We start from the raw sequence: 12081 nt of genomic DNA on the forward strand, positions 1-12081 counted from the left end.
TCAATAAATCCCATTCCCAATAAATCCCATTCCAATGAATCCCATCCCAATAAATCCCATTCCCAATAAATCCCATTCCTGATCCCATTCCCAATAAATCCCATTCCTGATCCCATTCCCAATAAATCCTATTGCCAATAAATCCCATTCCCATAAATCCCAATCCCAATCAATCCCAATCCCATAGATCCCACTCCCATTCCAAATAAATCCCAATAAATCCCAATCCCATTCCCAATAAATCCCATTCCCAATAAATCCCATCCCTGATTCCATTCCCAATAAATCCCATTCCCATAAATCCCAATCCCGTAGATCCCAATCCCATTCCCAATCAATCCCAATCCCATTCCCAATCAATCCCAATAAATCCCACTTTTTATAAATAAATCCCAATAAATCCCATTTTTCCCATCCCAATAAATCCCATTTTCCCCATCCCAATAAACCCCATTTTTCCCAATAAATCCCGTTTTTTGGGAATTCTGCTCACGGTGTAGGCGGAATTCCCGTGGTGCTCCAGGGGGTAGGGTCGGCTGTACTTGGGCATGGAATGTGCGGGGCCGCCGTCGTTCAGCATCAGGGGGCTGCAATTCCCAAAAAAAACCGGGAATACCCGGGCTGAAATTCCCAAAAAAACCCGGGAATACCCGGGCTGAAATTCCCAAAAAAACAGGGCTGAAATTCCCAAAAAATTCCCAAAAACCGGGGCTGAAATTCCCAAAAAATTCTCAAAAAAAAGGGGAAAAAAAGGAGGCTGAAATTCCCAAAAATTCCCCAAAAAACCAGGAAAAACCCAGGGCTGAAATTCCAAAAAAATTCCCCCAAAAAACCAGGAAAAACACGGGGCTGAAATTCCCCAAAAAACTGGGAAAAACTCAGGGCTGCAATTCCCAAAAAATTCCCGAAAAAACCCAGGCTGAAATTCCAAAAAAATTCCCCCCAAAAAAGGGAAAACCCCGGGCTGAAATTCCCAAAAAATTCCCCAAAAACCTGGGGCTGAAATTCCCAAAAATTCCCCATGGAATACCCAGGCTGAAATTCCCAAAAAAATCCCCCCAAATTCCCCAAAAAACTGGGAAAACCCAGGGCTGAATTTCCCAAAAAATTCCCAAAAAACCCGAGAAAAACCCAGGGCTGCAATTCCCAAAAACTTCCCAAAAAAAACGGGGCTGAAATTCCCAAAAAATTCCCAAAAAAACCGTGGCTGAAATTCCCAAAAATTCCTCAAAAAACCAGGAAAAACCTGGGGCTGAAATTCCCAAAAAAAACCCCCATGGAATACCCGGGCTGAAATTCCCAAAAAAAATCCCAAAAAATTCCCAAAAAAAAGGGGAAAACCCGGGCCTGCAATTCCCAAAAAATTCCCCCCAAAACCAGGAAAAACCCAGGGCTGAAATTCCCCAAAAATTCCCAAAAAAACCCAGGAAAAACCCCGGGGCTGAAATTCCCAAAAAATTCCCAAAAAACCCGAGAAAAACCCAGGGCTGAAATTCCCAAAAATTCCTCAAAAAAACAGGAAAAACCCAGGGCTGAAATTCCCAAAAAATTCCCCCAAAAAACCAGGGCTGAAATTCCCAAAAAATTCCCCAAAAAAACCGGGAAAAACCCGGGCTGAAATTCCCAAAAATTCCCAAAAAACCCAGGAAACCCCGGGATCGGCACCGGGATCCTCCAAATCCCAGCTGAGATTTCCCGGGAAAAATTGGGGAATTTCCCCTGGAAATTTGGGAATTACCTCTGGGAAATTTGAGAATTACCCCAGGGAAAAATCTGGGAGTTATCCCTGGAAATTTGGGAATTACTTCCTGGAAATCTGAGAATTACCCCTGGGAAAAAAATTTGGGAATTTCCCTGGAAAAATTGGAATTAACCCTGGAAATTTGAGAATTACCCCTGGGAAATTTGGGAATGGGTCTCAGGAAATCTGGGAATTTTTCCTGGGAGATTTCCTGGATTATCCCAGGGAGGAGCGAGCCAGGATTGGGAATGGGCGGGAAAATTTTGGGAATTCCAGGGGTTTTTCCAGGGATTTTTTAGTGTTTTTCCAAAGGTTTTTCCAGGGTCTTTTTAGGATTTTTCCAGGGGTTTTCCTGGGGTTTTTCCTGAGGTTTTCCAGGATTTTTTCCAGGGGGTTTCCCAGAGATTTTTTTCAGGATTTATTTTCCAGGGGGTTTTCCAGAGGTTTTCCAGGATTTTTTCAGGGTTTTTTTTTGGGGTTTTTCCAGAGGATTTCCAGATTTTTTCCAGTGGTTTTTCCAGGGGTTTTCCAGGATTTTTCCAGGATTTTTTGGTGTTTTTCCAGAGGTTTTTCCAGGATTATTCCAGGGTTTTTTTGGGTTTTTTTCCAGAGGATTTCCAGAATTTCCCCAGCGTTTTTTTCTAGGTTTTTTTTTGTGTTTTTCCAGAGTTTTATTTCCAGGATTTTTTCAGGGTCTTTTTAGGATTTTTTTCAGGGATTTTCCAGGTTTTTTTCCAGGTTTTTTTTTCAGTTTTTCCTGGGGGGTTTTCCCAGAATTTTCCTGTTATTTTCCCAGGGGTTTTTCCCGAAATTTTTCCAGGATTTTTTCAGGTTTTTTTTGGGGGGTTTTCCCAGAATTTTCCCGTTATTTTCCCAGGGGTTTTTCCCGAAATTTTTCCAGGATTTTTTCCAGGAGGGAGGGGGTTGGGAACGGATTTTTGGGATTTTGGGAAGGAATTCCCAGCGAATCCCAGGAAAGACGGAAATTCCAGGAATTCCCTTTAATCCCAAATTCCCAAATCCCAGCCCGGCCCTTCCCGGGGATTTTTGGGGTCCGGATCTGGAATTCCGGCGGGTTTTTTGGGAATTTTGGGGATTTCTCTCACATTTTCCTCTTGACGCCGAGGATCCGGTTGGATTGCACCAGCGAGATCAGGAACTGGATCAGCTGCCGGAGAGAACACCGAGAGGTCAGGAAAAACGGGAAAAAACGGGAAAAATGGGGGAAAACGGGAAAAAAACTGGGAAAAATGGGGAAAAACCCTGGGGAAAACCTTGAAAAAAATGGGAAAAATGGGGAAAAACCCTGGGGAAAACTGGGAAAAACATGAAAAAACTGGGGAAAAAAGGGAAAAAACTGGGGAAAAATGGAAAAGAAGGAAAAAACTGGGAAAAACTGGGAAAAACTGGGAAAAAATGGGGAAAACTGAAAACCGGGAAAAAACCTGGGGAAAAACGGGAAAAAATTGGGAAAAAAAAATAAGGAAAACTGGGAAAAACAGAAAAAAATGGAAAAAACTGGGAAAAATGGGGAGAAAATGGGAAAAAAAAAGGGAAAAAAAAATGGGGAAAACTGGGAAAAATGGGAAAAAATGGGGAAAAAACTGGGAAAAATGGGGAAAACTGGGAAAAAACCTGGGGAAAACTGGGAAAAACTGAGAAAAAACCTTGGGAAAAATGGGAAAAAACCTGGGGAAAACTGGGAAAAGTGGGAAAAAATGGGGAAAACAGAAAACCGGAAAAAAAATGGGGAAAAATGGGAAAAACCTGGGGGAAAAAACCCTATGAAAAACTGGGAAAACCGGAAAAAAAACGGGAAAAAAACTGGGAAAAACCTGGGGAAAACTGGGAAAAACTGGAAAAAATGGGGAAAACAGAAAACCGGGAAAAAACGGGGGAAAAACGGGGAAAAATGGGGAAAAAACCAAGGAAAACTGGGAAAAATGGAAAAAACTGGGAAAAAATGAGGAAAACGGGAAAAAAAAGGGAAAAACGGGGAAAAATGGGGAAAAAACCCAGGGAAAACTGGGAAAAACTGGGAAAAAAACCTGGGGAAAATGGGGAAAACTGGGGAAATGGGAAAAATGGGAGAAAAAATGAGGAAAACTGGGGAAAATGGGGGAAATTTTGGAAAAATGGAAAAAAATTGAGGAAAACTGGGAAAAATGGGAGAAATTTGGGAAAAAGAGGGAAAAAATGGGAAAAACTGGGGAAAATGGGAAAAATGGGAAAATTCAGAAAAATTCAGAAAAACGGGGGAAAACTTGAAAAAATGGGGGAAAACAGGGAGAAATGGGAAAAAATGGGGGAAACAGGAAAAAACTGGGGAAGAACTGGAAAATATTGGGGGGAAAACTGGGAAATATTGGGGGAAAATGGGAAAATTTGGGGAAAAATTGGGAAAACTTGGGGGGGAAGAGATTTGGGAAGGGAAAATTGGGAAAAATTGGGAAAAACTGGGAAAAACTGGGCGGAAAATTGGGAAAAATGGGAAAAACCTGGGGGGGAAGAGATTTGGGAATTACCCCTGGAAATCACCCCTGGAAATTCGGGAATTACCACCAGAAATTTGGGAATTATCCCTGAAAATTCGGGAATTACGCCAGAAATTTGGGAATTACCCCGGAAAATTGGGAATTACCCCTGGAAATTCGGGAATGACCCCCAGAATTTCGGGAATGCTGCTGGAAATTCGGGAATTAGCCCTGGAAATTTGGGAATTACTACTGTAAAACTGAGAATTACCCCCAGAAAATTGGGAATTACCCCCGGAAATTCAGGAATTACCCCTGGAAATTCGGGAATGACCCCCAGAATTTTGGGAATGCCGCTGGAAATTCGGGAATGAGCCCCAGAAATTCGGGAATTACCCTGGAAATTCGGGAATGCGGCTGGAAATTCGGGAATTACCTTGTTGACGACCTTCTGCTGCTGCGCGTGCTTCTGGCGCAGGCTGGCCACCTCCCGCCACAGAGCCTCGTTCTCACTGCGGGCACAGAATTCCATGGAAAAACAGGAAATTCCATGGAAAACGGGGAGAAATTACATCCAAAATGGGGGGAAAATTCCATGGAAAATGGGGGAGAAATTCCATGAAAAACGGGGGAAAATTCCATCAAAAATGGGGGAGAAATTCCATCAAAAACGGGGAGAAATTCCATTAAAAAATGGGGCAAAATTCCATGAAAAACGGGGGAGAAATTCCATGAAAAATGGGGGGAAAATTGCATCAAAGACGGGGGAGAATTTCCATCAAAACCAGGGAAAAATTCCATGAAAAACTGGGAAAAATTCCATTAAAAACAGGGAAAAATTCCATGAAAAACAGGGAAAAAATTCCATTGAAACAGGGCAGTAATTCCATTATCCCATATCCCAGTATTCCCATATATCCCACTATTCCCATTCCTCCCAATCCCATCCTTGTTTCCATTCCCATATATCCCATTTTCCCATTTATCCCATTTTCCCATATATCCCATTTTCCCCTATATCCCATTTTCCCATATATCCCATTTTCCCCTATATCCCATTTTCCCATATATCCCATTTTTTCCATTTCCCCTATATCCCACTTTTCCCATCTTCCCCTGCATCCCACTATTCCCATTTATCCCACTATTCCCATATATCAAATTTTCCCCTCTATCCCACTATTCCCATTTATCCCATTCCCATTTCCATTTATCCCATTTTCCCCTATATCCCACTATTCCCATTTATCCCATAATTCCCATTTATCCCATTCTTATTTGTGTTCCCATTCCCATTTATCCCACATATCCCAATTATCCAATTTCTCCCTACATCCCATTATTTCCCTAAATCCCATTTTCCCATATATCCCATTTTCCCCTATATCCCACTATTCCCATTCATCCCATTTTTCTCATTCCCACTATTCCCATATATCCCATTCCTATCCCCGTTCCCATTTATCCCATTTTCCCCTATATCCCACTATTGCCATTTATCCCATTATTCCTCCATATCCCATTATTGCCATTTATCCCATTATTCCCCTATATCCCACTATTCCCATTTATCCCATTTTCCCCTATATCCCACTATTCCCATTTATCCCATATATCCCATTTATCCCATTCCTACCCCTGTCCCCATTCCCATTTATCCCATTTTCCCACGGGTCCAGTTTTTCCCCTATATTCCACATATCCCATTTATCCCCTATATCCCATTTATCCCATTTTTCCCTATATCCCACTATTCCCATTTATCCCACTATTCCCATTTATCCCATTCCTATTTGTGTTCCCATTCCCATTTATCCCACACATCCCAATTATCCAATTTTCCCCTACATCCCATTATTTCCCTAAATCCCATTTTCCCCTATATCCCACTATTCCCATTGATCCCATTTTTCTTATTCCCACTATTCCTATTTATCCCATTTTTCCCATTTACATTTTCCCCTATATCCCACTATTCCCATTTATACCATTGTTCCAATTTTTCCCATTCCCATTTTTCCCATATATCCCACATATCCCATTTTCCCACATATCCCATTTTTCTCCTAAATCCCATTTTCCCCATTTATCCTGTTTTTCCCATATATGCCATTTATCCCGGTTTTCCCTATATCCCATTTTTCCCATTTATCCCAGTCCTATCCCCATTCCCATTTATCCCATTTTCCCCCTATATCCCAATATTCCCATTTATCCCATTTCCCCCTATATCCCACTATTGCCATTTATCCCATTTTCCCCCTATATCCCACTATTCCCATTTATCCCATTGTTCCCATTTATCCCATTCCTACCCCTGTTCCCATTCCCATTTATCCCATTTCCCCCTACATCCCACTATTCCCATTTATCCCGTTTTCCCGCAGGTCCAGTTTTTCCCTATATCCCACATATCCCATTTTTCCCCTATATCCCATTTATCCCATTTTTCTCTATATCCCATTTCCCCCCTACATCCCAATATTCCCATTTATCCCATTTCCCCTATATCCCACTATTCCCATATATCCCATTCCTATCCCTGTCCCATTTCCCCCTATATCCCAATATTCCCATTTATCCCATTTTCCCACAGGTCCAGTTTTTCCCTATATGCCACATATCCCATTTATTCCCTATATCCCATTTATCCCATTTTTCCCTATATGCCACATATCCCATTTCCCCCTATATCCCATTTCCCCTATATCCCACTATTCCCATTGATCCCATTGTTCACATTTTTCCCATTCCCATTTTTCCCATATATCCCACATATCCCATTTTCCCACATATCCCATTTTTCTCCTATATCCCATTTTCCCCATTTATCCTGTTTTTCCCATATATGCCATTTATCCCGGTTTTCCCTATATCCCATTTTCCCCATTTATCTCATTTTTATCATTCCCACTATTGCCATTTATCCCATTCCTATCCCCATTCCCAGTCCCCTATATCCCATTTTCCTATATATCCCATTTTCCCCTATATCCCATTTTTCCCCTATATCCCATTTTCCCTTTTTTCCCACTTTTCCCCTATATCCCATTTTCCCCTATATCCCATTTTCCCTCTATATCCCATTTTCCCCTATATCCCATTTTCCCTTTTTTCCCACTTTTCCCCTATATCCCATTTTTCCCCTATATCCCATTTTTCCCTATATCCCATTTTCCCCTATATCCCATTTTCCCCATATCCCATTTTCCCCATTTATCCCATTTTTCCCCTATATCCCATTTCTCCCTATATCCCACATTTCCCCTATATCCCATTTTTCCCCCCATTCCCACATTTCCCCGATGGGATTCGGGCTCGGAATTCCCAATTAATCCCAAACCCATCCCCACACCTGCCCCCGGAAAAAGAATCCCCGGAAAAACCCCAAAAATCCCGGGAAAACCTCGGGATAACGGGACCGGAGCAAAACCCCAAATCCCGATGGAATTTCGGGATTGGGATCGCAGCTGAGCCCCAAATCCCGAGGGAATTTCGGGATTGGGACCGCAGCTGAGCCCCAAATCCCGAGGGAATTTCGGGATTGGGATCGCAGCTGAGCCCCAAATCCCGAGGGAATTTCGGGATTGGGATCGCAGCTGAGCCGGGCACGGATGAGGAGAAGGAAATAAAGGAACGGGGCGGGAGCAGCCGGGAAAAATCCCAAAGGAGTTTTTGGGATCGCCGGCAGGGACGGGGAGGCAATTCCGGGATTTATGGGATTTTATGGGATGGCGGCAGCCGGGAATTCCCAACGGGATCGTTACGGGAACGAGGAGGGGCGGGACGGCCCCGCTCGGCAGCTGATCCCAAAAATGGGATTTGGGATTTGGGATTTGGGGGGGAAGGAGGGATTTGGGGTGGGGGAAAGGGAAAATGCCGGATTTGGGGTCGTTATTCCCAGATTCCCGTGGTTTATTCCCAATTTTTGTCCCCTGATTTCCTGGCAGTTATTCCCAGATTTTATTCCCACATTTCCTAGTTTTTATTCCCGGATTTCCTCTTTGTTATTCCCAGATTTCACTCCCAGTTTCCTGCCTTTTATTCCCAGATTTTCTGGTTGGCATTCCCAGATTTCTTTCCCAAATTCCTCGTCTTTATTCCCAGACTCCCGGCCGTTATTCCCAGATTTCATTCCCAGATTTCTGGCCGTTATTCCCAGATTTTCTGACCATCATTCCCAGATTCCCATGGTTTATTCCCAATTTTTATTCCCAGATTTCCTCTTTGTTATTCCCAGATTTCATTCCCAGATTCCTGGCCGTTATTCCCAGATTTCCAGGCCTTTATTCCCAGATTTTGGTGGTTTTTCCTGTTTCCATTCCCAATTCCCAGATTCCATTCCCAGATTTCTACGGTATTATTCCCAGATTCCCGGCGTTATTCCCAAATTGATTCCCAGGTTTATTCCCGGATTTTACCCCCAATTCCCGGCTTTATTCCCGGATTTATTCCCGTTTTTATTCCGTACTGTTTCATGGTGAGCAGCCGCGAGTCCAGGCTGTGCTGCCGCCATTCCCACATCCCATTCCCACATTCCCTGGCTGTTTATTCCCAGATTAATTCCCGGATTTAACCCCAGATTTATTCCCAATTCCCAGATTAATTCCCGGATTCAATCCCGGATTTATCCCAAATTCCTGGATTAATTCCTGGATTTATTCCCGGATTTATTCCCAGATTTATTCCCGGATTTATTCCCAGATTTATTCCTGGATTTATTCATAATTCCTGGATTTATTCCCAGATTAATTCCCGCATTTAATCCCGTATTTTTCCCCAAATTCCCGTTTTTATTCCCGTTTTTATTCCCGTTTTTCCGTACTGTTTCATGTTGAGCAGCCGCGAGTCCAGGCTGTGCTGCCGCCATTCCCACATTCCCTGGGTGTTTATTCCCATATTTATTCCCAGATTAATTCCCAGATTTAACCCCAAATTTAATCCCGGATTTATCCCCAAATTCCCGTTTTTATTCCCGTTTTTATTCCGTACTGTTTCATGTTGAGCAGCCACGAGTCCAGGCTGTGCTGCCGCCATTGCCCTGGCTGTTTATTCCCAGATTAATTCCTGGATTCATTCCCAGATTTAACCCCAAATTCAATCCCGTATTTTTTCCTAAATTCCCGTTTTTATTCCGTGATTTATTCCCGTTTTTATTCCGTACTGTTTCATGTTGAGCAGGTGGGAGTCCAGGCTGTGCTGCCGCCATTCGCACATTCCCTGGCTGTTTATTCCCAGATTTAATCCCAGATTTTACCCCAAATTTAATCCCGTATTTTTCCCCAAATTCCCGTTTTTATTCCCGTTTTTCCGTACTGTTTCATGGTGAGCAGCCGCGAGTCCAGGCTGTGCTGCCGCCATTCCCACATTCCCTGGATATTTATTCCCAGATTCAATCCCGGATTAATTCCCAGATTTAACCCCAAATTTAATCCCAAATTCCCGTTTTTATTCCTGGATTCATTCCCGGATTTAATCCTGGATTTTTCCCCAAATTCCCGTTTTTATTCCCGTTTTTCCGTACTGTTTCATGTTGAGCAGGCGTGAGTCCAGGCTGTGCTGCCGCCATTCCCACATTCCATTCCCCCATCCCATTCCCACATTCCCTGGCTGTTTATTCCCAGATTCATTCCCAGATTCAATCCCATATTAATTCCCCGATTTAATCCCAGATTTATCCCCAATTCCCAGATTTATTCCCGGCTTTATTTACGGATTTATTCCCGTTTTTATTCCGTACTGTTTCATGGTGAGCAGCCGCGAGTCCAGGCTGTGCTGCCGCCATTCCCACATCCCATTCCCACATTCCCTGGCTGTTTATTCCCAGATTCATTCCCTGATTCATTCCCAGATTTAATCCCGGATTTTTCCCCAAATTCCGGGATTTATTCCCGTTTTTATTCCCGCTTTTCCGTACTGTTTCATGTTGAGCAGCCGCGAGTCCAGACTGTCCTGCCGCAATTCCCACATTCCATTCCCACATTCCCGGATTCATTCCCAGATTTTACCCCAAATTTAATCCCGGATTTTTCCCCAAATTCCCGTTTTTATTCCCGTTTTTCCGTACTGTTTCATGTTGAGCAGCCGCGAGTCCAGGCTGTCCTGCCGCCATTCCCACATTCCCTGGCTGTTTATTCCCAGATTAATTCCTGTATTCATTCCCAGATTTAACCCCAAATTCAATCACGTATTTTTCCCCAAATTCCCGTTTTTATTCCCGTTTTTATTCCGTACTGTTTCATGGTGAGCAGCCGTGAGTCCAGGCTGTCCTGCCGCCATTCCCACATCCCATTCCCACATTCCCGGATTTATTCCCAGATTTAATCCCTGATTCAATCCCGGATTTTTCCCCAAATTCCCGGATTAATTCCTGGATTAATTCCGGGATTTATTCCCGTTTTTATTCCCGTTTTTCCGTACTGTTTCATGTTGAGCAGCCGCGAGTCCAGGCTGTGCTGCCGCCATTGCCCTGGCTGTTTATTCCCAGATTCATTCCTGGATTCATTCCCAGATTTAACCCCAAATTCAATCCCGTATTTTTCCCCAAATTCCCGTTTTTATTCCCGTTTTTATTCCCGTTTTTCCGTACTGTTTCATGGTGAGCAGCCGTGAGTCCAGGCTGTGCTGCCGCCATTCCCACATCCCATTCCCACATTCCCTGGCTGTTTATTCCCAGATTAATTCCCGGATTAATTCCCTGATTCAATCCCAAATTCAATCCCAAATTCCCGTTTTTATTCCCGTTTTTATTCCCACTTTTCCGTACTGTTTCATGGTGAGCAGCCGTGAGTCCAGGCTGTCCTGCTTGCCGCGCATGGCCTGCATGTCGGCCAGCAGCCGCGCCACGCTGTCCTGCCGCACCCGCACCTCCTCCGGCTTCAGCGACGACACCTGCACACGGAAAACGGGAAAAATCGGGAAAAATCGGGAATCTGACAGGTGGGAAACACCAGGGAATTGGTGGGAATTTTATGGGAATTTTTTAGGAATTTTTTAGGAATTTTTTGGGAATTTTTTGGGAATTTTTTGAGAATTTTTTGAGAATTTTTTGGGAATTTGTTGTGAATTTTTTACGAATTTTTCTGATTTTTTTTTCAAAATTTTTCACATTTTTTTGGCAAATTTTATGGGATTTTTTCAGAATTTTTTCCGCTTTTTTTCCCCCTTTTTGTCAAATTTTTGGAATTTTTTCAGATTTTTTTCCGCTTTTTTTCCCGCTTTTTGTGAAATTTTTAGGATTTTTTTTCTGAATTTTTTTGGATTTTTTTTCCTGATTTTTTGTCAATTTTTTTGGGATTTTTTTTCTGCCTTTTTTCTGCTTTTTGTCAAATTATTGGGTTTTTTATGTTTTTTTTTTCTGATTTTTTGTCAATTTCTTTGGGATTTATTTTATGAATTTTTAAAAACTTTTTTCTGATTTTTTGACTTTTTTTGGGGATTTTCCCAAACATTTTCTGATTTTTTGTCTTTTTTTAAAATTTTTTTTCTGCCTTTTTTTCTGCTTTTTGTCAAATTTTTGGGATTTTTCTTCTGAATTTTTTGGATTTTTTTTCTGATTTTTTGTCAATTTTTTTGGATTTTTTTCTGCCTTTTTTACACTTTTTGTTAGATTTTTGGGATTTTCCCTGAAGTTTTTTACTGATTTTTTGTCTTTTTTTTGGGATTTTTTCCGAACATTTTCTGATTTTTTGTCAATTTTTTTGGATTTTTTTCTGCCTTTTTTCTGCTTTTTGTCAAATTTTTGGGGGTTTTTTCTGAATTTTTGGCAATTTTTTTAAATTTTTTTTCTCCCTTTTTTCTGCTTTTTGTCAAATTTTTGGGATTTTTTTTTCAGCTATTTTTCCCGCTTCTTGTCAAATTTTTGGG

General features: G+C 42.1%; 1 protein-coding gene across 9 annotated transcripts in view; it reads right to left on the reverse strand.

The window, feature by feature from the left end:
• Positions 1 to 12081, reverse strand: part of HSF1 (heat shock transcription factor 1) — a 42348-nt gene that overhangs the window by 20166 nt on the left and 10101 nt on the right. For 8 of the 9 annotated variants that reach the window (XM_072925122.1, XM_072925121.1, XM_072925127.1 and 5 more), the window contains 4 exons: positions 10982 to 11106; positions 4652 to 4727; positions 2848 to 2909; positions 494 to 587 (listed from right to left, as the gene is read on the reverse strand). In XM_072925122.1, coding sequence (XP_072781223.1) covers positions 494 to 587; positions 2848 to 2909; positions 4652 to 4727; positions 10982 to 11106 — 357 coding nt within the window. Of the gene's footprint in view, positions 1 to 493; positions 588 to 2847; positions 2910 to 4651; positions 4728 to 9040; positions 9315 to 10981; positions 11107 to 12081 lie in introns of those variants that run through there. The other variant, XM_072925129.1, reaches the window with a different exon arrangement.

The sequence above is a fragment of the Taeniopygia guttata genome, chromosome 2 (genome assembly GCF_048771995.1).
Source record: "Taeniopygia guttata chromosome 2, bTaeGut7.mat, whole genome shotgun sequence".
Taxonomy (NCBI): Eukaryota; Metazoa; Chordata; class Aves; order Passeriformes; family Estrildidae; genus Taeniopygia; species Taeniopygia guttata.